The following is a 26,481-nucleotide window of genomic DNA, read 5'->3' on the forward strand; positions in this document are numbered from 1 at the left end:
GGATGAAGGGACGGGGCTGCATATCCCCGGTGGCAGACATCGCTGGGGGTTGCAGAAAGCTCCCCCAAGGCTCAGGAAGGATGGCTGACTTCTCTCTCTTGTCCTTGGTGAGTGGAGGGGCAAACCCCTTCTCCAGGAAGCCTCTTCCTCACGCTGCTCCTCCCTCCCCTTCCCTTCCCTCTCCTTTCTGTCCTGCAGCCTGGCGCCGGTTCTGCCACTGTGAATGTTCACTGCCTGTGCCTCACTACACTCAGGGACCGTTAGGTGGAACGGGCTCAGCCACAGTCCAGGGCATCTGACACCCCCTATCTCCTCAGAGCCAAGCACCCTAGCTCCGAGTCTCTTCCAATCCTTTCATTCCCCTCCAGGTGAAGTCTCCCTGCCTCCGGCCTTGTCAAGTCACCCGCTGTTCACAGGCCCGCGAAAGTCAGCTTTGTGGAATTGAGACCTGGACATGGCAATTGGCCTAGCATCCTCTTAGGCGGTTTCCTTGCCTTCCATTTCTAAGGGCCACTTGCCCTCTTCCCCAGGGTGCCCATGTTGTTGCCCGGGTCCCCGTACTGGTCTATGGTTCCGCCTCCCAGGAGCTGGTTTCTCTCCCGGCCCCCCAGAAGCTCTTCCGTGGTATCACCTGGGGGGAGGACACGATGCGCCCTAGGCCACTGCTCCCCACTCTGTCAGACCAAGGCCCGAACCCCAGGGACTTCCACCTCCATCTCCCCGCAGGGTTCTTGGAGGACTGTCCACGGCTCAATTCACACTTGTGGGGGGGATCCATGGACAAAGGGGGCGTCGGTGCCCGACACCAGGCGCAGGGCCCGGGCGGCCGCCCCCCGCCCCCTCTCGCAGCTGCCGCCGGCGGCCGGGCACCGCGCGCCCCGGGCGGGGGCGGGGAAGGCGGCGGGCCGCGCCCTCCCGGCCACTCCCCGGCCGCCGGCGGGTGGCGCGCACTCGGCCCATGTCCTCGGCGCCGCCGCGCTCGCCCACCCCGAGAGCCCCCAGGATGAAGAAGGACGAGTCGTTCCTGGGCAAGCTGGGCGGCACGCTGGCCAGGAAGAAGAAGGCCCGGGAGGGTGAGTGAGCCCCCCCCCTGCACCCCGCACTGGTGACCGCTCGGTGTCCCACCGGTGCCCGCCCCGTGCGGGCCCGAGCGGCGTCCGCGCGCCCCACGCCCAGCCCGGCCTGCGCGCCCCGCCGGCCCGTGACCTGGGGGACCTTGGGGACCGGCCCTTGCTCGTCCGGGACCTCGCGCTGGCCTTGAGCCCGGGGCGCGCCGGACACGGCTGCCCAGCGCGCTGCCTCGCTCAGGACGCGCGGGTCAGCGTGTGACCGTGTGACCGTGTGACCGCACGGCCCCCAGTGGTTGGACACTTGTGTGCCGGGCACGCGGGGCGTAGGCGTTAGGAGAGGGACGCCGGACATGCGTGCCAGAGGCCCGGGAAGCCTGGAGCCGGAGCCCGAAGGACTCCCCACGTTCACGCCTCCTGGCCCTTGAAAATAAGTCAGAAGACGACTCCTCCCACGTTTTAAACTTTTCTAAAAGTCGTACAGGGATCGGAACTTCTGCAGCCCCGCCGTGCGCTGGAAAAGCCCCCTGCCGTTCCAGGGGCCGCGCCCCGCAGCGGCATTCCTGAATTTTCCATTGTTTTGGCCGGGAGGTTCTTCCTCTGGGCCTTAGTCTAGGAGAGTCCGAACGCTAGCGGTGGGTGGGGCCTGGCGGGAATGGGACGGGCTCCCGAGAACGCCAAAGGGCAGAGTTTAAGCAAAGCCTTGGAGAGGGAACCCCCTCCCTGAGGTGCGCCCCCCCCCGCGCAAAAACTGCGCCTGCAAACAGGGGACCTTGCCGGACAAGCGACTCCTTCGAGGCTGGTGTCTCTGTTCACTCAGGCTGTGTGTCCCCAACCACGTAACATTTACCCTAGAATAGGAGCTCCCGCTGCCCTACCAAGTCATCCTGCTTTTTAATTTAATTTAATTAATTTATTTTTTTTGGCTTTTGAAGGTAGGGTCTCACTCTAGCCCAGGCTGACCTGGAATTCACTATGTAGTCTCAGGCTGTCCTGGAACTCTTGGCAATCCTCCTTCCTAACTCTGCCCCCCAAATGCTGGGATTAAAAGTGCACACCACCACAACTAGCTACACCCTGTTTTTTTAAAATTAAAATTATTTATTATACAGAGAGTGTGAGAGAGAAAGAATGGGCGCTCCAGGGCCTCTAGCCACTACAAAAGAACTCCAGTCGCAGGCACTACCACGTGCATCTGGTTTAGGTGGGTTCTGGGGAATCGAACCTGGGTCCTTAGGCTTCACAGGCAAATGCCTTAACTGCTAGGCCATCTCTCCAGCCCATCCTGCGTTATTTTGTTGTGGCCTCAAAGTGCCAAGGTATTGGCCAAAGGAGGCCCAGGTCTTACAACGTGGAGGGACAGACTGACTCAGGACATGTAGGGAACCTGGGATACATAGATAGCTGGGGGGGCTGTGTGCCCTCTCCACTTTGAGGTGTCCTTTGGAGATGTCTGTCTCCTGCCAGCCCCAGGGGAGGTGTGTCCCACCCCATGCCTTTGCCAAACTAGATTGACCAGTTCCCTGAGGGCAGGGCCTGGTCATCTCCCGGGGGTTCCTGGAGGATTTCCAAGCCAACTGACCCCTCCTCTTTCGAGCCAGCACTGGAACTCTTAAGTGCTGGTTTGCACCTGTGCTGTCAGGACTGGTCTCCTGAAAACCCTAGTGGCTGTGGTCACCGTTGGTCATCGGCTGTCTGTGGGATAGACTTCCCCTGATGTAGTCACCACTGACGTGCCCAGAAATCATTTCATTTCCTCTTAATGCCTTATGGTGATAGGTTCGTTCCATTGTCTGGTTTTTGTTTTCCAAAACCAGGCTTTGCTGTGTCACTCAGGTTGGACTTGAACTCCTGGGCTCAAGTAACCTTCCTACCTAAGCTTCTCCAGTAGCTGGACGTGCAGTGCGCGCCACTCTTTGTGGCTCACAGTCCGTATGGGACCTGCTGTGTTCAATGCTGCTAGGGCCTGGCGAAGTAGAGACAGGGCTCTGGCCTTCCAAGCCTCAGGAGTGGGAGGTGCAAGGTGTAAGCAGGTGGGTAGAGCCATGGTCCTTAACTACTGAGTGGTTAGAGGCCAGGGGAGATCTCTGGGGCTGGGGTGATGTTTGGGTTGAGACCTAAGAAAGAAGTCTTTCATCCAACAGCAAGCACGCAGTTCTCGATTGTTATATCTGAGCTTCTAGATTATCACAGCTACTCATAGGTGATATTGATACGGGAATTTAGGGTGTCTTTGAGAGTGACAGAGCTATTCTTGGCTGTTTTTAAATATTTTGTTTTTATTTATTTGACAGAGAAAGAGGGAGAGAAAGAGAATGAGGGTGCCAGGGCCTCCAGCCACTGCAAATGAACTTATTTATTTATTTATTTTTCGAGGTAGGGTCTCACTCTGGTCCAGGCTGACCTGGAACTAACTCTGTAGTCTCAGGGTGTCCTTGAACTCATGGCGATCTTCCTACCTCTGCCTCCTGAGTGCTGGGATTAAAGGCATGCGCCACCATGCCCGGCAACCCCCAAGATCTTTTAACTGAGCCATAATACCAAAACAACAACAACAAAATCTTCCCAAGCCCCAATAATGGCACAGATTAAACATTCACACTGAAAAGATGACATTGGGCATAGCAAAGAAATATTCAGCCAATATACGATTTAAAACAGCCAGGGCAAACATTCAACACTGTAGCTTCAAGTCCAACAACTCTAGTCAGTAATAAGTCTCCAAGTCTCATAATTCTAACCAGCAACAAGTCTCTGGAGTTCTAATTCTGCCCCACCAGTTAGGCTACTCACAGTCCTGGAAAACTTCATTGGCTGGCAGCTCTCCTTAGCAGACATCTTGTGGTCCCAGCATCTCCACTGAAATACATGGTTCGTCCTCAGGGCTCCATTGGGTCTCCATGCAGGCATCCAGCAAACCTGCTTCATACCGTCCATAGCTGTTTCCAAAACACAAGACTGTTGCAAACTCAGTGACCCTCTCTTTCCTGCATTTCTTATACTCCACAATACCAGGTAGGGTGCCAGTTTGTTAATCAACGGGGTAATAAAGCAGACTTTGAAGAATAGGACACTCCTTGAGCACTCAGGCCCCTTCAAAAGAGTCTACATTCTTCCTGTTGCCCCAGTGCAGGTCAGCTAGCCTGATCTCAAAGGTTGTAATCTCTCAATTACAGCTGAACAGGCAGCAGTTCACCCAGAGATTTCATATTTTCTGGGCCATATCCCTCTGCACACACCAGTCTGTTTCTATGCAAAGTAACTTTGCACAACTTCTCAGGACACAGGCATAACAGCAAGGCTCACACAAACTGCTCCTAGCCCAGCCCAGACAAAGCTCCTTTTCACCCTCATAAGCCAAGCCTCACCAGAGGGTGGACATAACCCCCTGGCCAACATAAGGTGGACAGTAGCAACAGGAGAGTGTGTCAAACACTGATTGGTAAGGCACTGGCTATAACACCCATAAGCCCACCCCCAACAACACACTGCCTCCAAGAGGCTTTAATTTCCAATTGCCATCAGCTGGGGACACTAACATTCAGAACACCTGAGTTTGTGGGGGACCCCTGTATCAAAGCACCACACGTGGGTAAGGGGAATTGAACCAGGGATGACAGGTTTTTCAAGCAAGCACCTGTAACTGCTGGGCCATCTCCTCAGCCCTGTTCTTGGTTGGGCTTTGAACTCAGGGGGTTGAGTGCACCCCACAGTCACACAAAACATCCACAGGGTCTGTGGGCTCCAGGATCTTGTCTCGAGAATTTGATGAGTGAAATTCATGGACCACAGACAGAGGTTTAGAAAGATTTTTCTGTAGAGCTTAAGAGAAGGAAAGAAGGCTGAAGTACAGTAGTAGGAGGGGTCCCCAGAAGTGGAATCCCATTAAGGGAAGCAAAGCAGAGAGCTCTGAGCTGGCAGGGTAATGCCCATGGGGATTTCTTCTAGGAGTAAGGCTGAGCTGGTCGGTCCACTTCCCATGCTAGGTGTCCTAGGCATCTTGAGGTTTAGTCACGTCCTTTTGCCTGGTTTCTAGGGAAGACCTTCTGTAGGGAAAAAGAGATAAGGAAAGGCCCGACCCATTTTTTTAGGTCAGGACAAAACAGAGTCAAGGAGGACAGCAGGATGGCCACAGACCTAAGGAAGTGGGTTATCCACATTCCTTAAGAAACCACCCCGCCAGTATCCCTTCCTTGCCTAACGGTGCCCCAGTTCTAGGTTTCCTGCCCCCTTATCTTGTGGTCTCTGATCTGGTGTCACCCCCAGCTATCTTAGATCTCCCCTAAAGAAACCTTTTGTTTTTATGTATTTATTTTTTAATTTTCCCTTCCTCACCTTCCCACAACTGAGGAGCCCTACTTAGCGCATGTGGAACTTACTCCGCTCTTGGAGTCAGTCCTGGCAGCTTGTGTTTTTCCCGAATAAAAGCTTCCATCCTTGCCCTGGAGTGCTGTCCTTGGACCTGGTCACTCCTGAACCTTACACCATTCCCTTAGAGGCTCAAGAGCACTGGCTGCTTTTAGCCGAGAGAAAAACAAACTGTTCCCTTTGGTACCCTACTACGCTAAACTTCCCAGCTAATTTCTATTTCTTGTTCTTCATCACAACACTCTTGGGATACCAAGGACACACCCTCAGGTGGTCACGAGGGCCTACAAGATGGAGGGCCAGTCTGACTCACTTTATGTATTTTATTTTTTAAATGTTTTTATTGACAACTTCCATAATTATAGATAATAAACCATAATAATTCCCTCCCCTCCCCTCATTTTTCCCTTCACAAATCCACTGTCCATCATATCCCCTCCCCCTCTCAGTCAGTCTCTCTTTTTTTATTTTGATGTGATCATCTTTTCCTCCTAATATGACGGTCTTGTGTAGGTAGTGTCAGGCACTGTGAGGTCATGGATATCCAGGCCATTTTATGTCTGGAGGGAGCACATTGTAAGGAGTCCTACCCTTCCTTTGGCTCTTACATTCTTTCCGCCACCTCTTCCTCAATGGACCCTGAGCCTTGGAGGGTGTGATAGAGACATCCCAGTGCTGAGCACGCCCCACTTTTGCATCCCCACTGTCAAAAGCATCCCACGGTGAATAGAATGGGCGCTGAAGCAGCAGGTGGAGAAGATGCTGTTGTCTATTAGCCATCCTGCTTCAGCGCTCACAGTTGGGGGGCCTGGCACCTGTGGGGCTCCCCAGACACCGAGAAGGCTACAAGCCCTAAGTGGTCTCCCGGGCAGGAACTGAAGGAAGGGTTGGACTTGGAAGGGCCTGGTGGCTTCTGTGTGGTCCTTTGGGGCGTGGAGAAGGAATGGAAAGCCTGATGCTAAGACTGAATAATGAGGTCTTGAATAATTGAGAATTGAGAGCTGCCAGTGTTTCCGCAGGCCCGTTGCCTTGGCAACTCGCCCTCCCAGGCTGCTCTGGGCCCTGACTTGGGGCGGTGGGAGCTTATGCAGAAATGCCTGTTGGGGAATGCCCAGGGGAGGGCACTGGGCTGCCAGCTGCACACTGGGCTCCATTTCCTCCTTTGTTAGAAAGCCCAGGGTGGACTCAGGGGAGCGGGGAGGATGTGACTTGGACATTTCCTGAGTTGAGGACTCTGGACGGGGGGCGGGGGGTGGCTGGTGGGGTTCAAGGTTCAGAGGCTGTGGCCATTCAGCCCCACCCTGCCCAGGGCTGTGACCAGGCAGGGAGGGACCCACTGGGACAAAGGTCCCCGCACGCTCGGGGGTGGGGTGGGTGGGAAGTGGGGTGTGCGGGACCTATGAGGGGTCAGCGCAGGAAGTGCCCGCGCTTGAACTCGGGGCGTGATTCAGCCCAGCCTTCTCCGCTGAGGCCTGTCATGTGGTGGCGCGGTCGGAAAAGGGAACTTGCCATGACTAACTAACTACTCATTCAGAATAAGGGAAGGGAGAGCTTCAGACCCTTGGGTTCCCCAGAGCAAGAGGTCAGCGTGGCTGGAAGCGGGGGGTCAGGTGTGTAGGGAAGACCTCCCACACAGGACCCCTGGGACTGATGGAGAGAGGCCCATGGTCCTGCTAGCCAGGGGTGGGTCCTGGGACAGTCACAGCTGCTGCTTCAAGTCTCAGAAGAGCAGCTTGTCCCAGTGAGGCCCTGGGTAAGAAGGGGCTAGACAGCGCCAGCTCCACCCGTCTTCCGTGAGAGTCGCACCCCTCTACCGCCCCTGCTCCCTGGACAGGCAGCAGATGGCAGGCACCACTCGCCGCTGACCGGTGTCAGGGTTTCTCGGAGCAGAGGGTCTAGACCAGCAGAGCCAGGGCTGCCAGCCTACGGGCTCTGACCTGCTTGGGAGAAAACAAGAAGTCCCTAATCTCCAGCTACCTTCACACACAAATATATGTAATATGTTAAAACAGTTAAAAAAATATGACATTTGGGGCTGGAGAGCTGGCTTCGTGGTTAAGGCACTTGCCTATGAAGCCTAAAGACCCAGGTTCGATTCTCCAGATCCCACATAAACCAGATGCACATGGTAGTGCATGCATCTGGAGTTCATCTGCAGTGGCTAGAGGCCCTGATGTGTCCTCTCTCCCCCTCTGTCTCTCTAATAAATTCTCCCTAATAAATAAATAAAAATAAAATATTAAAAAGGACGTTTATATTGTAAGCAGCTTCTCGTTCTTGAGACAAACAGCTGACCACAAACAGCTTCTGAGAGGAAAGGGTTTCTTGGAGGCTTGCAGTTTCAAGGGGCAGCTGCGTCATGGCGGAGACATTGTGCATCCGTGGCAAAGAGGAATGCAGCAAGCGCAGGCTAGCTGTGAACACGCAGGGCTAGACGCATCAGCCCCAAGGCCTGCCTCTCGTAACACGCCTCCTTCAGTGAGGCTGCGCCTTCCAAAGGTCCACCAGCGAGAGACTAAGCAGGATGCTTCATCACAAATGCTTGAGGCTAACAGGGACGTTTATATTCAAATCACCACATATATGCTTGCACTTTATTTTTAATTCTTATTTACTTGAGAGCGAGGGAGAAAGAGAATGGGTGCACCAGGGCCTCCAGCCACTGCAAACGAACTCCAGATGCATGTGCCACCTTGTGCATTTGGCTAACATAGGTCTTGGGGAATTGAACCTGGGTTCTTTGGCTTTTCAAGCAAGTGCCTTAACCTCTACACCATCTCTCCAGCCCACTTTATTTATTTATTTATAGCAGTTTTGGGTTCCCAGCCAAGCTGAGTGGAAAGACTACTGCATCCCCACCCATTCCTTGTCCTTTTTCCCAGTCTCTCTCCACCACCGTGGCACCCCCAAACAGTATGGTACATTGGTCACAGCCATAGACCAACAGTGAAACATCACCAAAGCTGGTAGCTTGCATAAGCTCTGCTGTTAACGTTCCTTATTCTGAGGGTCAAGACAGGATAACAGCAGGCTCCACACTCTGGGCTACACCGCAGGGCCACTGTTTAAGACCCTCTCCACACTGTCCCACCGGCTCTGTGGCTCCTGGATTGCTTTCTTCAAGCCCTGTCTCCGTGGGTGTGTTGGAATCTCACAGCACGTGGCCTTTGCAGATGGGCTCCCTTCACTCAGCGTGTTCTCACAGCCTATGGTCGACTTCTTTCCAGCTCTGGACAATTCCACTGTCCAGAGAATTCCCGTTTGTGTATGCGTCCACCGCCGAAGGGCGTCTTGGCTGCTGCAGGTTTTGGCGGTGTGAGTAGAAGCGTGTGGGCTGTGGACACCTGCGCGCAACGCCTCTGAGTAAATAAATACTAGGGAGCAGAAGTTCTGGATTGATTATATGATTCACTTAGCTGAATAAGTGTTGCAGTCAGCTCCACATTGTTGGGGTGCACATCCAACCAGACACAGTTTAAGGGAGGGAGGGATTTCCTTCAAGTTTACAGATGATCTAGGGGATGTTCCATCAATGGTGGAAGAAACTGGCTCCTTTTCGTAGATCCAAGCGGAGAGACACCCCCAACTCCCAGCACAAGCAAGCACTAAGAGAAGCGGAACTGCCAGGGCTCAAACCACTCTCCACATATTCACCCCCAAATACACCTTAGGGCGGACTCTAAGATCCGCCCCCCAGTGACATCCCCGACCCTGTAGGGGGAATCAGCAGTTGCAAACTCAATTTTAAATATTTTATTTTTTAAATTTATTTGAAAGAGAGAGAGAGAGAGAGAGAGAGAGAGGTGTGTGTGTGGGGGTGGGTGGGGGGAGGGGCAGATAGAGAAAGAGAGAATGGGAAAACCAGGGCCCCTAGCCACTGCAAACGTACTCCAAATGCATGCGCTACCTTGTGCATCTGTCTACAAACTCAATTTTAATAAAACAATTGAGTCTGTGGGGCCAAATATTACACTATCACATTCAGACTGTCACAATCAGAAACCTCTGAACATTCTCCATTCTACACACCGCCTAGGGAGCTGTGAGGTGGGGCAGAGGTATGTAAGGCTTCATTTCCCCCAGGAGTCAGGAATTCACAGGAGAGACAGCTCCGAGCCCTACCTGATAGGGATGCGTTAGAGTCATTCCTTTCCCATTGTGCCGCCTCTCGCCCAGAACTATCACTGTGGGCACTGCTGCCCCAGATACTCGTCACTTACACACTGTCGTGTAATAAGGATACCAGGAGATACATGGTATTGAGTTCTTGAATTTCTGGGGGCTGGGTCACTGGTGAGGAGGCTGTCGTGGAAGTGGGTTCAGATGGAGGCTAGTTTACCTAAAAAGCATTGGAGGCGTGGTGTTGCCGTCAGGTTCGTGTTGCTGGCAGAAATCACCCGACCAAGAGCAGCTTTTCGGAAAAAAGGGTTTATTTTGGCTTACAGACTCCAGGGGAGGCTTCATGATGGGAGGGGAAAATGACGACATGAGCAGAGAGTGGGCATCACCCCCTGGCCAACATCAAGTGGATAACAGCGACAGGAGAGTGTGCCAAGCACTGGCAAGGGGAAACTGGCTCTAACACCCATAAACCCGCCCCCAACAATACACTGCCTCCAGGAGGCATTAATTCCCAAATCTCCATCACCTGGGAACCTAGCATTCAGAACCCCTAAGTTTATGGGGGACACCTGAATCAAACCACCACAGGGGGGGGATAACTGGAGGGATGTGAGCAGGTGAGGGGTGGGGCCATGTGCCCTGTGGCTCTAGAATGTTCAGGAGGAATGAGGAACCACCAGGTTCTCTACAGATCCTGTTAATGAAGAGAAACATTTCCATGCCCCTTCTGTGCAAATCCAGACCTTTTCTGTTTGGTGCTGGGATGGGATGTGAGGCCTACAGTGTGCTAAGCCCCTCTGTGACTCTGAGCAGTCCCCTCCCCCTCCCCCTTTCTGTCCTGAGCAGGTAGGGTGCCTGGCTGGGGAGGGGGCAGCCCTTGGTCCCTGAAGAAAGGCCTGTTAGGTGGTCTGGACTCTCAGCATCGGTGTCATGGGTCACTCTGAGTTTCCTCTGGCTGGGAGGGTGTCGGGGACTTCTGAGGGTGCTGGCAGTGGCTTAGTAAGATTTCCTGTGGGGTTCCTCTATGAGAATCTTTAAACCTGGGCAGTTCCCACTGTGTGTTCCGGACCATTCTGCCATCCCGGGGAGCCACCTGCATCACACTGGGCACTTTTCTTGGAGGCTTACTGTTACCTCTTGGAAACCCACTGGTGACCCGGTTCCTGTCCACTCCACGCTACAGCCTCCAGGGTCCCTAAAGCCTGTCACGCAGATGGGCCACTCTTGCCCCAGTAGGAAACTGGGGAGGCGCTCCTTGGCCCCATTCCGCTCACAATGCCAATTTCTCTGAGTCTGGGGGTCTCTTCTGTTCTAACCTTGTGCTTCCGCCAGTGCTGTGCTGACAGACCCCCCCCAGAAAGACCAGTCACCTTTCTTTCGAGCCCACACTCGTTAGAAGCACTCTGCTTTGAATTCCGGGCTTACCTCATTGGAATTAGCATTTACCTCGCGCCCTGGAGGTGCTTACCCCGCGCTCCCGGTCCAGTCGTCAGGATGATTAAGGGGTGTTCACAGGATGTCAGTGGGCCGCCTGCCGCGCGGCTCTTAAGTGCTTGCCGGCCTGCGTCCGCGCCCCGCCGTGCTGGCGGAGGGCCGCTCCTTGCACCTAGCCATTTGCTCCTGTGCAGGCCTGTGGTTCGTCACATTAAAAATGCTGTCTAAGAAAACCTTCTTTTTAACCTCCCCCCCCATGCACTGCAGTGTGCTCTACTTTTTAGCAGAGCTGGTTTATCTCCTAACGAGTGTGATTGCTGTCCCCACGCCGTGCGGAGGCTGGGACACGTTCGGTTTATGAAGAGCTGCAGGGTCAACGTCACTGTGCTCACGGCGACCTGGGTGAGAGGGGCGCCGGCGCACAGTGACCCACCGAGGTGTGTGGTGCGGCTCGTCATTCAAGAGACGCTTCTGGTTCGAAGAATTAAAAGAACAACAGCAAAAACAACCCTGCACCAAACAAGAGTTTCTGCCTCTAGAGCTTCCAACATCTGAGAAATACCTTGACTAGCCGGGACTGGGTGTCTGGGCCGTGGGGACCAACTGCACCCAGGCTTGGGGCCTCTCATTCCTCCCCTGGAAACTTGGGCAGGTGGGGGCAGATGGAGACCAGCCCTGCCTGGAGGCAGCGACCGTCACTTTGTCTCTGCCAGCCTCTCCGTGTGCCCGTCCCCCAGGACATACCCGCAGCTTGTCCTTAGGTGATGCGAGGATTAGATAAGAGGAAGGAGTGGAGCCTTGTCAGCAGTCCTTGTCGGCTGCTGGAGCGTGGCTGACAGACAGAGGGTGACAAGCGAAGCTTTGGATCAGAGACCAGGCTGCAGAGCTGCTGCCGGGAACAGGGTGGCGGGCGCTGCTGACTAACTGGTGCGAGAAAGGTTCTGGGGATGTGTCTGAGCCTAGGGTGGGGAACCCAGGACTTCCCCCGCCACCCACTCACCCTGCACCCCCAGCCCGCCCATGTGAGGGACATCCCCAGAGCACAGGCATCTTCCGGAAGCCGGCTGCCTCTGTCCCAGGGTTCTGAGAAGCAGCTGTCTGACTGCTGATAACAAAGTTGCAAAGATCTCTCAAGGCTTTTTTAAAAAATTTTTTTTATTCATTTTTATTTACTTGAGAGTGACAGAGAGAGAGAGAGAGAGAATGGGCGCACCAGGGCTTCCAGCCACTGCAAACGAACTCCAGACGCATGCGCCCCCTTGTGCATCTGGCTAACGTGGGACCTGGGGAACTGATCCTCGAACCGGGGTCCTTAGGCTTCACAGGCAAGTGCTTAACCACTAAGCCATCTCTCCAGCCCAGGTTTTGTTTTTTGAACCCGTACTTGCTTGTCAACCAACATTGACTTTTTTTTGTTTATTTTTATTTATTTATTTGAGAGCGACAGACAGAGGGAGAAAGAGGGGGAGAGAGAGAGAGAGAGAGAGAGGGAGAGAGAGAGGAGAGAGAATGGGCGCACCAGGGCCTCCAGCCACTGCAAACGAACTCCGGGTGCGTACGCCCCCTTCTGCAGTTGGCTAATGTGGGTCCTGGGGAATTGAGCCTCGAACCGGGGTCCTTAGGCTTCACAGGCAAGCGCTTAACCGCCAAGCCATCTCTCCAGCCCCAACATTGTTTTTTTAAAATTATTTATTTGCAAGGAGAGAGAGAGAGAGAGAGAGAGAGAATGAATAAATGAATGACTGTGTCAGGGCCTCTAGCTGCTGCAAATGAACTGCAGATACATGTGCCACTTTGTGCATCTGGCTTTATGTGGGTACCGGTGAATCGAACTTGGGTTTTTAGGCATTGCAGGCAAGCACCTTAACTGCTGAGACAACTCTCCCCCCAGAATTGATTCTTGTTTTTATTTTTAAGCCAGCCCAAAGACTGGCCTTTTTATTTAATGCAAGACAAAGAGAGAGAGCGAGAAAGAGAATTGGTGCATCAGGGCCTCCAGCCACTGTAATTGAATTTCAGACCCATGTGCCACCTTGTGTGCATGTGAGACCTTGTGCATTTCTGTCACCTTGTGCGTCTGGTTTACATGGACTCTGAAGAGTCAAACATGGGTCCTTAGGCTTTTCAGGCACCTTAACTGCTGAGCCGTCCCTCCAGCCCAAGAATCAGTTCTTAATGTTGGCTTGTCAGAGTAATGGCGCCTCAGAAGTTTGTTCTTTTAAAAAGTTACCTGCTCCTTTGTAAAGCGACATAATTTTATATGCCCTTTCATTGGAACATTGACATTTCTCAAGAGTCTAGATTTTAATATTAAGTTATTACAAAGTTAAGGAGGACAAAACTTTTATATCTCCCTGGGCTCACCTACATCGCATGCTTAAATCTAGGAGGTTCTTCTGCAAGCAGCTGTCTGGTTCAGGGAGCCAGCCAAGACTGCCTGCTGGGTTGCTGCATCTCAGGTTACTGCAGAGAGCTGCAGCCCTGGCAGGCTGAGATTTAAATATGTGGATGAGCCGGGCATGGTGATGTAAACCTTTAATACCAGCACTTGGAGGCAGAGGTAGGAGGACCACCATGAGTTTGAGGCCACCCTGAGACTACACAGTGAATTTCCAGTTCAGCCTGGGCTAGAGTGAAACCCTACCTCAAAAAACAAAAACAACAAAAAGTAAATATGTGGATGAAGTGGCCTTGGAGCAGGCAGCCTCCTGCACATATGGTGTTTGCCATTTATTTTTAGTAAAAATGAATTTGAGGAACATCTCAAAGGATAATGTGAAGTGTCTTCATTCCTCTTTTTTTTTTTTTTGGTGTGAGATGAAGTTTCTTATTTACTTGAGAGAGATAGAAAGAGAGGTAGAGAGAGACAGAGAAAATGGGCACACCATGAACTCCAGATGCGTGTGCTGCCTTGTTCATCTGGCTTATGTGGGTACTGGGGAATCAAACCTGGGTCCTTAGGTTTTGTAGGCAAGCCCCTTAACTGCTAAGCCATCTGTAACATTGCCTTTCAAAGTATGACTTGCAGTTATTCATATATTTATATGTATATTTATGTATGTATGTATGTATGTGTGTGTATGTATGTATGTATGTATATGCATCTTTAATAGAAGACCATCTGAAAAGTGAGAGAAACCCTTAAATTTTTTGTTTGTTTATTTTTCAAGTTAGGGTCTCACTCTAGCCCAGGCTGACTTGGAATTCACTGGGTAGTCTCACGGTATCCTTGAACTCAAGGTGATCCTCCTACCTCTGTTTCCTAAGTGCTGGGATTAAAGGTGTGCATCATCATGCCCGACAAGAAATTTTTTTTGTTTGTTTGTTTTTGAGGTAGGGTCTCACTGTAGCTCAGGTTGACTTGGAACTCACTGTGTAGTCCCAGGCTGGCCTTGAACTCACATTGATCCTCCTACCTCTGCCTCCGGAGACTTGGGATCAGAGGCGTGCACCACCACGCCTGGCTTAGCAGCAAGCACGAATGGATTCATGCAGTTGACAGGAGACACACTGTGGCGAAGATTTTTTAGGTCTTTTATGTATTCTAGGCTCTGAGCCCAAACCTCACCCATTGCGCCTGGTTTATACCACAGAGACTAGGAAGTGGCTACCATGTGGTGAGCCTGATCTTCAGCTGCGCAAAGATGGGAGAGGAATGGTGGGGCTCCGCCCGCAGGTGAGTCCCCCCTGGACCTGAGCCCGAGGGGTGACTCAGTGGGAGTCGTCTTTCCTGTTCCTTCTACACTTAGCTCCAGGGCCAGAAAGATGCTGCGGAGAGCAAGACAGACTTGATCCGTCCTGTGCAGAGTGTCGGCCTTGTTCTACTCCTGGAGCCCATTCCCGTGTCTGTCCAGCCTCGGGGACTTCGCTCACTTCCTGCCCTTCCCCCACCTTCCTTGGCTCAGAGGCCCAACCTGCGCTGTTGCCTCTCTCCTGCAGTCTCAGATGTATTTCCTTGAGCCATGTCCCTAGGCTGACCACAGCAGCTCTCCTCAGAAGAGCTGAACCCCAGGACAGCCCTGCAGTCCACCGGCAGGGGAGGCAGGGAGTGGGTTTTACAGGCACAAAGGTGGAGAGTCTGACCCTGCTCTTTGGAGCAGAAGCAGCCAGTCCCGAAGGAGCGCATGCTGTGATTCCGTTGTTATGAAGTTCCGTCACTGACAAGTCACTCTAAGGTGCGTGCCTGGGAAGGAGCAGGGCAACTTCCTGTAGTTAAACACACTTCCTACTACGGGGGGCTTAGGACATGCAGGTGCACTCGCTAGTCAAAACCCGCCAACTGTGCGCCTAAAACCATGCATGTTACAGTATGTCAATTTTCATTCAAGAAAAAGGCCCCAAAATAAACGCTGAACTCTAGCTGGTGATGGGTGTGCTTGGGAGAAACTTGCCTGAAACTTGCTGTGAAATGAATATAGAAATGAGATGTGTACTACGAGACCCCAGCAGATTTCTGCATCTGGGACCCAGATGAGTGTGCACAGTCAGAGGAATTTTGCAGATGTCGTTAAGTTCAGGATCTTTTTTTTTTTGGGGGGGGGGAGGGTTGTACGTGTGTGATGTTGTAGATGGGTGTGTGCCTCCCTTAGTGCGTGTGGTCACAGGGCAATCTTAGGGGCATTGGTTCTCGCCTCCCACCTTGTTTGAGTCAGGGTCTGTCTTGCTTGCCACTGCAAATGCCAGACTAGCTGGCCTGTGAGTTGTGGGTTTCTCCTGACCATCTCCCATTGCCATGGGGTTGTTGGGATTACAGACCCTGTGTGTGCTGCTTGCATGGGTTCTGGGGGTCCAAACTCTGGTTATCAGGCTTGCCTAACAAGTGCTTTTAACCATTAAGCCATCTGGCTAGTGCTCTTTTTTGACAATGTCATACATGTACAATAATGTATTTTTAAAATTTATTAGAGAGAGAGAGAGAGAGAGAGAGAGAGAGAGAGAGAGAGAAAATGGGCATGCCAGGGCCTCCGGCCACTGCGTACAAACTCCAGATATGTCACCTTGTACATCTGGTTTATGTGGGTATTGGGGAATTGAACCTGGGTCCTTAGGCTATGCAAGCAAGCACCTTAACCACTAAACCATCTCTTCAGCCCACAGTAATGTATTTTGATCATATTTGGCTCCCTATTACCCTGTCTCCTTCCCCTCCCACTAAACTCCCTTTTCTCAATGAATCTCTCCCACTTTCATGTCGTTTTCTTTTTAATTTTTTTTTTTTTTGGTCCACCAAGTTCAGTTAGCGTTGCTTGCCTGAGCGTGGGGGGGGGGGGTGGTCATCTACTGGAGCATGGACAATTTCCCAGTGGTTACACCACTGAAGAAAACGCTCTCCCTCTAAATTCAGGATTGTGAGATGGGCTGTTAGCTTGGTTTTCCGGGTGCTCTCAGCGTGGTCACCATCGTATTGGTCAGTATTCTGTCATTGTTACAGGAGAGAAAGAGCCGAGGGGAAGAAGGATTTGCTCTGACTCGGTTACCGCCTGTGGCAGGGCCTGCATTGCTCTGCGCCTATCTGACATGCAGCACCATGAGGGGAGGGTGAGGTGGGCAGAGCTGCCCACCTCCCAGTGGCTGGGACGCAGAGGGAGACAGGAGAGGGCCAGGGACAAAGTACAGGTTTCCAGGACACTGCCTTCCTCAAGTACGTCTGTATCCCAATAGCGCCATCACGGGTCCGTGGAGGGAGGGAGTGGTCCGTGGACGAGGTTGGAGCCCTCAGACTCCGTCGCTGCCCAGAAGCCGTGAACACAAGTCACTGATGGGTGCTTTGGAGTTCAGCCATAACGCTAAGCTTTCCTCCCGCTTGCAGTGGTGGGGAGGTGGTACATGGTAAAATTCCTCATACTGAAAGCAGAAAACCACCATTATCAGCTTTTTTTTCTTTGATGTGTTGGCACATACCTTTATGAGAGAGAGTGAGTGAGAGAGAATTGGCACAGCGGGGCCTCCAGCCACTGCCGTTGAACTGCAGATGCGTGCACCATCTTGTGCACATGTGTGATCTTGCACGCTGTGTCACTTTGTGTGTCCTGCTTACATGGGACCTGAAGAGTCCAGCGTGGGTCCTTAGGCTTTGCAGACCAATGCCTGAACTGCTAGGCCATCTCTCCAGTCCCGTTACCAGCTTTTATCAAAAGCCGCTGGGACAAGTCACCAGACGGGCACGGAAGGGCCATCAGACCTCCACCTGAGGTCTCAGGGGCCCTGTGCCAGCCTAGACACAATGCACAAGGTCTAGTGGCCTCAGGGTGAGATAGGGTATGTAGATGGTCAAGGGACATTGAGCTCCATGGAAACGGTTCCTTTGGAGTTCCCGTTCTCTGTAAGTAAGCCCTTGTCCTCAGGCCGAGGGAGGAGCATCTGAGGGGCAGTTTTGACACAGGAAGCCCTGTCAAAGCAGCTGCTTTGGGGGATCCATATTCCTATAAATAACCCTTTCCCATGCTCTGTAAGCGATCCCAGTAAACTCACTGGTTCACCAAACTGGTATTGTTGCGGTCATACTTTGGTCTACCATCTGAGCCTTTACCTGGGGTGAAGATGTGTGTTCAGGTCTTCCCAGGGGAGAAGTTTCTGGAGGCAGGAGGGAAGCCAGGGTGTCTCCTTGCAAGGCAGGCGCTCCTACACAGCTCACCCGTAGCCCACGGGACTCTCGTTCGAGGAAGAGGCAGGACGGCAGTGCTGGCAGAAACCGGGCCAGGGGACCTGGGGCCAGGGACGCGGAGACGTGTAGAGGACGTTAGCAAGCCAGACGACAGATTGTCTGCTGGAATGTCGGGCGAGGACAAGCCCGGCGGAGGGTTCAGGCCACAGCTAACACATCTGCGCTGTTTGAAGTCTTTATTTGTGATAAGTTGTCATGGCAGCAGTTGGAAATCAGTTAACGCGGATGGATTGCTTGGCTAGATTGGGAATGGGAGGCTCCAGGATAGAACTCGTCGGGGAAGAGTTAGCAGTGCATCCGGCTGGACGTTTCTATATGCTTGTCAGTTTGGGGACACATCACCTCATAAGGGTGCCAGCATTGTTCCCGTTAGCGTCTCACCCTTGGTTACTTTTGCTCCCCCCCCCCCCGCCCGTTCTGCCCATGAGATGGAGAAGATGCAGGAAGCCAGTGCATGGAAACACTGAACGTGTCATCACGACGTATTTGGATCGCTGCTTTCCACGGGGCCGATGAGCTGAGGACAAAGGCAGGGGCAGGAGCTCGGATGCCGGCTCCTCCGTCAGAAACCGCCATCTCGGCCATGGGCGATGTGGCCCAGGTGTGGCCATCTGTGGAGATGGGGTCGGAAGGTGCTGCAGCCCGGGGATGGTCCAGGCACCTTCCAGCTTCCTGTGCCGCCGCCTGACGGCATCTGTGCTTGGCCAGGACTACAGTGTTGTACTCCATGTGCGCAGGAAACATGTACTTAGCATAATGAGATTTTAATGATTTGAGATCTTGAAGCGGCACACACAGAATTTTAATCTTATTGTGTACAGCTGGTGGTGTTTTTATTTTATTTATTTATTTTTTGCTTGGGTTTCATCACAAGGATGCAGTTCTACACTTATTACGTAGGTTTTCTTTCACAGAGCCATGCTTTTATGTCATTGTTTAATTAATTAATTAATCAATTTCTTTTGAGGTAGGATCTCACTCTAGCCCAGGCTGACCTGGAATTCACTACTTAATCTCAGGGTGGCCTTGAACTGACAGTGATCCTCCTACCTCTGTTTCCTGAGTGCTGGAATTAAAGGCATGAGCCACCACGCTTGGTGCACTCTTTATTTTTCTTTTCTTTTTTTTCTTATATTTTATTTTTTATTTATTTACTTGCACAGAGGAGGGGGAGAGAGAGAGAGAGAGGGAAGAAAATGGGCATGCCAGGGCCCCTAGCTGCTGCAAACATACTCTAGGTGCGTGTGCCACTTTGTGCATCTGGCTTTACATGGGTACTGGGGAATCGAATCCAAGTCATTAGGCTTCACATGCAAGCACCTTAACTGCTGAGCCATCTCTTCAGCCCTTATGCCGTTGTTAACGTTCTTGTTGAGAAGGGCTATTGAGGGGGAGGGAGGGGAGACAGTTTTGCTTGGTTAGAGCTGGAATATGAGCATAGGATTCTCATTAGCAGTCTGTTCCTATTCATAATTGCCTGGAGTGGCGACATCCCCAGGGTCATTAACTGATAATGGACAAACCAAATGTGGAATATCTATATGACGGAATAGTCTGAAGCAGTGAAAAGGAACGAAATATTGGCACACGCTACATGGACAGACCTTGAACATGTCTCGCTAGAGCCCAAAGGGCACACATTTCATGATTTCCTCTGCATGAATATTAGGCAAGTCTGTACAGACTGAGATAGATTAGTGGTTGTCAGGGGCCGAGGGAACAGAGAATGAAGGTACAGGGTTTCATTTTGGGGTGACGGAAATGTTTGTAGATGGATGGTGGTGATGGTCACGGATAGACCAAGGGCCACTGACGCACACTTGAACATGAGGTGTGAGGTCTGACTGGGGTGAGCTGGTAAAAGGCCGAGTGCTGCAAAGACCTGAGCCTGGGCTTGTCAGGCCCGCCTCCTGCTGCCGGTCAGGGCTCTGGGCCAATTTCTCAGTGGGGGTCCGTAACCTGTGGTGAGGAAGGGGGACCCAGGACAAGCATGGGGCTGTCCATACTTTTTCTCCTCCTCATCTTCCTGTTCACTGACCTTGCAGAGGAACAGCTGTCGCACATGGGGTCGGCTGGCAGCGGCTGGGCTCGGGGCTGTGGGATACACAGGGTCTTCTCTCTGACAAGCATGAATGGGGAAGCCCCCAAAGTGGTGTACACCATCTCATTCCCATTCCTTTTTCTTTTTTGCCATTCTACTCCATTTTATTAAAGAATGTGCTGGCTATGGCTCACTAAACTGATTTTGTGACCCTCTGCATTATGATGTTACTTAGAGCCCAGCGTGGTGGCACACGTCTTTAATCCCAGCACTCAGGAGGCAGAGGTAGGAGGTTTGCCATGAGTTTGAGGCCACCCGGAGACTACATAGTGAATTCCAGGTCAGCCTGGACTAGAGTGAGACCCCGACCTTGAAAAATAAAATAAATAAAAAATGTTTCTTGGAAGCCGGGAGTGATGGTACACACCTTTAACCCCAGCACTGGGGAGGCAGAGGTAGGAGGATCGCTGTGAGTTTGAGGCCACCCTGAGACTACACAGTGAATTCCAGGTCAGCCTTGGATAGAGTGAGACCCTACCTCGAAAAACAAAAAAAAAAAAAAAAAAAAAAAAAGAAAAAACGAAAAAAGAAAAAAAAAGGCTTTCTTGGATAGATACAGGGGAAAACCAAGTTGAATGTCTGGGAACCCCAGTGCTCGTGAGAGATGTCACTGGGCCTGGCCTCTGGCCTTCCATCTCTGGTCTACTCACTCAGTTTATTGTTCGTTACTCAGCCTTCAGGCCGAGGTTGTTTATTGAGCTCCTGGGGAAACAGGCTTCCAGAGGAATGAGGACCAAGGCGCCCTGCGCAGACACTGGCCCTGCTGTGTGGTCCCCGTTGCTCACTCCTCACTGACCTGCCCTGGCGCTTCTGTTGCAAGCCAGGTGGCCGAGGATTTATTTCTGTGGGTTCGCTTCTGTTCCACTGCTCCGTGTCTATTTTGTTTTTTGGATTAAAAAAATTTTTTTTAAATTTTTAATAGCATTTTCCATGATTATTTAAAAATAGTTTATTTTAATTTATTTATTGAGAGAGAGAATGGGCACGCCAGGGCCTCCAGCCCCTGCAAACGAACTCCAGATGTGTGCGCCCCCTTGTGCATCTAGCTTATGTGGGTCCTGGGGAGTCGAACCTGGGTCCTTTGGCTAAGCCATCTCTCCAGCCCTCTGTATCTGTTTTTGTGCCAGTGTCCAGTGTCCTGATCCCTGGAGATGGTTTGACTTCTGGGAATCCCTGGAGGTTACATAGTATTACAGGGTGGGACCTTTCTCTCTCTGAACACCTCCGTTGGCATGGTGATAGGGACCACACTGCGCCTGAAGGTGGCCTTAGCCATCTTAGGACTTCCGCTCTGTGAGTGCGAGTGTCTTTCCCCTGCTGTTGCATAGGGAAGTGTGTGGTGTTGCTGGGCGGGGCTCCGGCTGCGGCCCGCACTGCAGAGCCTGGGGCTGCCCACTGGGCAACCCCCCTTACCTGAAGGAAACAGGAGCCTGCCCTTGGGGCCGACCCCTCAGCCCATCGGACCTGCCCCTCAGCACTGGGAAGACTGGCATGAGGCCGGCTCTCCCCCCCTTCCTTCTTGTGGGGTGTCACTGGCACCAGTGAGGGCATTCCTGTGCTGTGTTTGGCTGGTGGGGGGTGGCCGAGGGGGAAGGAGCCATAGCTCCTGAGAGGGGCACAGTTGCTCTGGGGCGGTCCCTGGCTTGTGTGATGTAGGCCAGGTCCAGGCATGAGGATGGGGCTGTTGACTATCATGGAGCTGAAAGGGCTGATCTTGATTACATGTTGTCTCTGAACACAAGCCCCTGGATGACTGAACGTGACTCTGGGGCTCATGTCTGGCTTTAGTAGTGGGGTAGTGCTATCTGGAGTCATAAGGCACTGTAACGGTTTCTTCAGGAAATCTAGGACGGCCCTTGGAGGAGTCTTACCAGCCAATTTGCCTCTACTGGCTGAGGTTGTGAGGTGGAGATTTCTTCTGGGTTTGGACATGAACAACCATTTTTATCTTGAAGTGGAGCAGCTGTGAAGTCTGCTGGGTTAAAACACTTGCCTACGAACCCTAAGGACCCAGGTTTGATTCCCCAGAACCCATGTAAGCCAGATGCACATGGTGGTACATGTCTGGAGTTCATTTGCGGTGGCTAGCAGCCCTGGTGTACCCATTCTCTCCCTCTCTCTCTAATAAATAAATAAAAGAAATAGTTGAAAAGATTGAGTCTGTTAACATCCCTTCATAGGGTCAGGGGAAAGGCTCACAGGTCCTTATGAGATCCCCTCCCCCCAGGAGACCCTCACAGTCCCCTTATGAAGCCCTCAGAGGACCCTCACAAGACCTTGTGACACCCTCAGGAGATTCTCACAAAGCCCCAAGGAACTCCTCACAAGACCCACAGGAGACACCCTCATAAGATTATTCTAGATCTTCAGGAGACCTTCATGAGGACTTCACAAGGCCCCTCAGCTCCCTGAGGTTATAGAAGAAGTAAATAATTGACCAGGGGTGGGACTGCCCAGTGGCATAGCTGTCTGGGCAGTGCCCGTGCCCCTGTGAGGAACCCCAGGACACTCCCCACTTCACCAAGCTGGGCTTGGACGGAGTGTTTTCTTCATTCTTTTGTGGCCTCCCTTTCTGGGGTGAGCAGATGTCGCCTCCTGTCTCCTCAGGAAAAGTCGTGCCACAAGGCTAAAGTGCAGGACAAGGCTACGTGTTCTTACTGGCCAGGCTCAGGGCAGCATCGAGGACCGAGCGAGGTCTGGTGTGGAGGGGAAGGGCCCGTCCGTAGTTTGATTTTCTTCTGCATCCATGGTGACACTTGCTGAGGGTCCACCTTCAGTGCGGAACAGCAGCCGCGTGGGTGACACACCCTAGGAGCCAGGAAGGTGGTAAGGAGTAGGGGTGTTTTGCCAGAGAGTTCCTGGCTACTCTCAGGGGAGTTGAGTCTATGCCCATGCCCAGCCTGCACCCCCAGGCTGCACATGTTGCTCGTGAACCCTGCCTGGGTCATCGTCTGTCTGCGCCACCTTCCTCATGATGGCTCCTCGCAGACGGAGAATCCACCTGGCAACATCAGGAGCCCAGGGGAGTGTTGAGGAACCTTGCAATGGCAAATTTCCGTTCTGATGAAGAGCCTGTAACTCAGGGCCGTCCTGTGGCCTGCCATCTTGAGTTCATACTTTTCTAGCTCCTGGGCTGTATTTTTGCACCCAAGTGCCTTTCTGTATTTCTCACTTGTTATCTGTAGCAGGGATCCGTGGGCTCCTACAGTAAAATATCAGATAATCAATCCAGTGGGAGACACACTGGCTTTGTCACTTCTGAATTCTGCTGTGATAAGATTGAGCAACTGTAGATGATATGGAAACAAACTGGCATGGCTCTGTTCCAATAAAGTTTTATTGACAAGTGCAGGCTGAGGGCCAGCTGGCTGTGTACTGTAGTTTGCTGATGTGTGATCTGGGTCACAGTTTCTTCATTATAGATTAAGGCATGTTTTTAAGCACTCTCTCCTTCTTAACTGTTATTTAAAAAGAATTTCTGGGGCTGGAGAGATGGCTTAGCGGTTAAGTGCTTGCCTGTGAAGCCTAAGGACCCCAGTTTGAGGCTTGGTTCCGCAGGACCCACGTTAGCCAGATGCACAAGGGGGCGCATGCGTCTGGAGTTCATATGCAGTGGCTGGAGGCCCTGGCGCGCCCATTCTCTCTCTCTCTCTGTCACTCTCAAATAAATAAATAAGAATGAACAACAAAAAAAAATTAAAAAAAAAAAAGAATTTCTGGCCGGGGAGATGGCACAGACGTTAAAGGTGCTTGCATGCAAAGCTTGTTGGTCCAGGTTTGCTTCCAGAGTACCCACGTAAAGCCGGATGCACAAAGTGGTGCATGTGTCTGGAGTTTATTTGCAGTGGAAAGAGGCTCTGGTACACCCATACTTTCTTTCTTTCCTTGCAAATGGAAAAAACAAAACAAAACAAAATAAAGAAACGAAAAAACAAACGTAGGTAAGTTGATCCTCTGGGCTATGTTCTGTTCTCTCCAAGGCCCCAAGTAAGCAAAAGAAAAAGGACAGAGTTCCTTGTCCCCTGTCACTCAGCAGTCTTGAGCCAGGGTCAGCCCCATTCCATCTCTCAGCCATAAAGACGATGGTAGCACCTATGTTACTTGTCATGGATTGTTTGAAGAACTTCCTTCCTTCCTTCCTTTTTACTTATTTGCAAGCAGAGAGAGAGAGAGAGAGAGAGAGAGAGAGAGAGAGAGAGAGAGAGAGAGAGACACAGAATGAGTGCGCCAGAGCCTTCGGTCACTGCAAAGGAACTCTACGTGTGCCACTTTGTGCGTCTGGCTTTACAAGAGCACTGGGGAATTGAATCCAGGTCGTTCAGTGTTGCACCTTAACTGCTGAGCCATCTCTCCAGCTCTCTTCTTTTTAAAAAATATTTTAAGATTTTATTTAAAAAACTTTTTTTTTTAAATGAGATAGAGTGAAAGAGTGGGGGAGAGAACTGGTGCCCCAGGGCCTCTAGCCACTGCAGTTGAACTTCAGACATGTGTACCACCTCATGCACATGCATGACCTTGTGTACATGTGTCACCTTACATGGGTTCTGGGGAGTTGACCCTGGATCCTTAGGCTTCGCAGGCAAGTGCCTTAACAGCCAAGCCATCTCTCTAGCCCTCTTTCTTCTTCTTTTTAAATTTTTTTTAAAGATGTATTTTAATAATTTATTAGAGATAGAGGGGGAGGTGGAGAGAATGGGCATGCCAGGACCTCTTGCCACTGCAAACGAACTCCAGATGCATGTGCCACTATGTGTATCTGGCTTACATGGGACCTGGAGAATCAAACCTGGGTCCTTAGACTTCATAGGCAAGTGCCTTAACCACTAAGCCATCTCTCCAGCCCCCCAACTTTTTTTCTGGTTTTGGTTTTTCAAGGTAGGGTCTCGCTCTAGCCTGGGCTGACCTGGAATTCACTATGTAGTCTCAGGGTGACCTTGAACTCATGGTGATCCTCTTACCTCTGCCTCCCATGTGCTTGGATTAAAGGTGTGCGCCACCACGCCTGGCCCTCTTTCTTATTTTTTGAGGCAATGTCTTACTCTAGCCCAGGCTGACCTATAGCTCACTCTGTAGCCCACACTGGCCTCCAATTTCATGATGATCCTCCTACCTCACACTCCTGAATGCTGGGATTAGATATACGAGTCATGATATCCGACTTTGTTTTGGGACATTATATAGACGAGGCTGGCCTTGAACTCAAATCCCTCTGCCTCAGCCTCCTGAGTGATGGAATTGCAAGTGTATATTAGTGTGCTTGGCGTGTTTGAAGACCTAAATGTTTGTGATGTGGGAGAAAGTGCAAGCTTCAAGTAAGGGCACATGCGTGTGTCAACCGGGACAATGAGGAGGAAGGAACTGGATGGACATGAAAGCGGAGCCGAGGCTGGGCTGGGCTGAGGTAACTCCACTTCCCATTTCAGTGCTGGGCATCTGGACTCTGTTGTCTGTCGTGTGTCATGAAGTCCCAGGTGGCTGGTGACCTGCTCTTGCTGCCGCTGGCTTCCAAGCACCACGTGTCCAGATCAATAGCCATGGGGGGAGAATACAGAGGTCTTGTGATAGCCATAAAACCCTACCTCAAAAAGCCAAAAAAGGCCTGGAGAGATGGTGCAGTGGTTAAGGGGCTTGCCTGCTAAGCCCAGCAGCCTGAGCTCAGTTTCCCAGTTCCTGTGTGAGCCAGACGCACAGAGCTGTGCATGCGGCAGGAGCTCACTTGCAGTGGCTGGAGGCCACCCCTTTCTGTATCTCTCTGTCCACAAACCAATCAGTCAATAAAATCTACATAAAAAAGACTTAGAGGGCTGGAGAGATGGCTTCACAGCTAAGGCACTGGCCTGCAAAGCCAAAGGACCCAGGTTCAATTCCCCAGGACCTACGTAAGCCAGATACACAAGGTGGCGCATGTGTCTGGAGTTCGTTTTCAGTGGCTGAAGGCCCTGGCACACCTATTCTCTCTCCCTCTATCTGCTTCTATCTCTCTATCTCTCATTCAAATAAATAAGTAAAGTTCCTTAAAAAAGTTTTTAAAAAGAGACAAATAAAAAAGCCAAAAAGCCAAAACCCCAAAAAACAAAAACAACCCCCCCCCCGCAAAAATAATCCCTAAACAAAAATCCCTTTTGCCAGTCAGTGGCACAGCCTCACCCACCAGGTGCCAAACAGCGAGAGCCCCGAGCTTTGCGGTGGCAATGTTCCTGCCGCAGGCCTCATAGCTCCTGGTGAAGGGAGCGGGCTGCAGGGGGGCCGCCCGAGTTCTGGGAGCCCACGGGGGTTTGTAGGCTTATTAATAACCAAGTGGAGGGGAGCTGTTGGCTGCCTTGTGGCACATCACTGGATGTATGTTTGGCCTTCAGTGAAGCCTTTCAGGCCAGGAAGCTCTGTGCTGTGCTGACCATACAGATGCTGGGCAGTGGCCCGGGAAGAGGCTACAGAACTAGCCTCTGCTGGGTGCTGAAAGGTCTGCTCTGGTCCTGGTGCTTTGGCACATTGAGTAAATGCAAGGGTTTGAGTTGAATACGCTCCTCCCACCAGAGAGGTTCTTGGGCGAAGGTACGTGGCTGTAGTGAGAGGTAGCGGAACCTCTGGGAGGTGTGTTGCAGTCAGGTCCACACTGCTGGTAGAAATCACCGGACCAAGAGCAGCTTGTGGGAAAAAGATGTTTATTTTGGCTTACAGACTTGAGGGGTAGCTCCACGATGGCAAGGGAAAATGGTGGCATGAGC

The 26,481-nt window shown here is 51.8% G+C and overlaps 1 protein-coding gene across 1 annotated transcript in view; it reads left to right on the forward strand.

Moving 5' to 3' along the window:
• Positions 1-940: 940 nt before the first annotated feature.
• Parvb (parvin beta) overlaps positions 941-26,481 on the forward strand; it is a 105,113-nt gene continuing 79,572 nt past the window's right edge. Inside the window, exon 1 of the mRNA XM_045153372.1 lies at positions 941-1,073. Coding sequence (XP_045009307.1) covers positions 959-1,073 — 115 coding nt within the window. The 5' untranslated portion in view covers positions 941-958. The remainder of the gene's footprint in view (positions 1,074-26,481) is intronic.

Source organism: Jaculus jaculus, chromosome 6 (genome assembly GCF_020740685.1).
Source record: "Jaculus jaculus isolate mJacJac1 chromosome 6, mJacJac1.mat.Y.cur, whole genome shotgun sequence".
NCBI lineage: Eukaryota > Metazoa > Chordata > Mammalia > Rodentia > Dipodidae > Jaculus > Jaculus jaculus.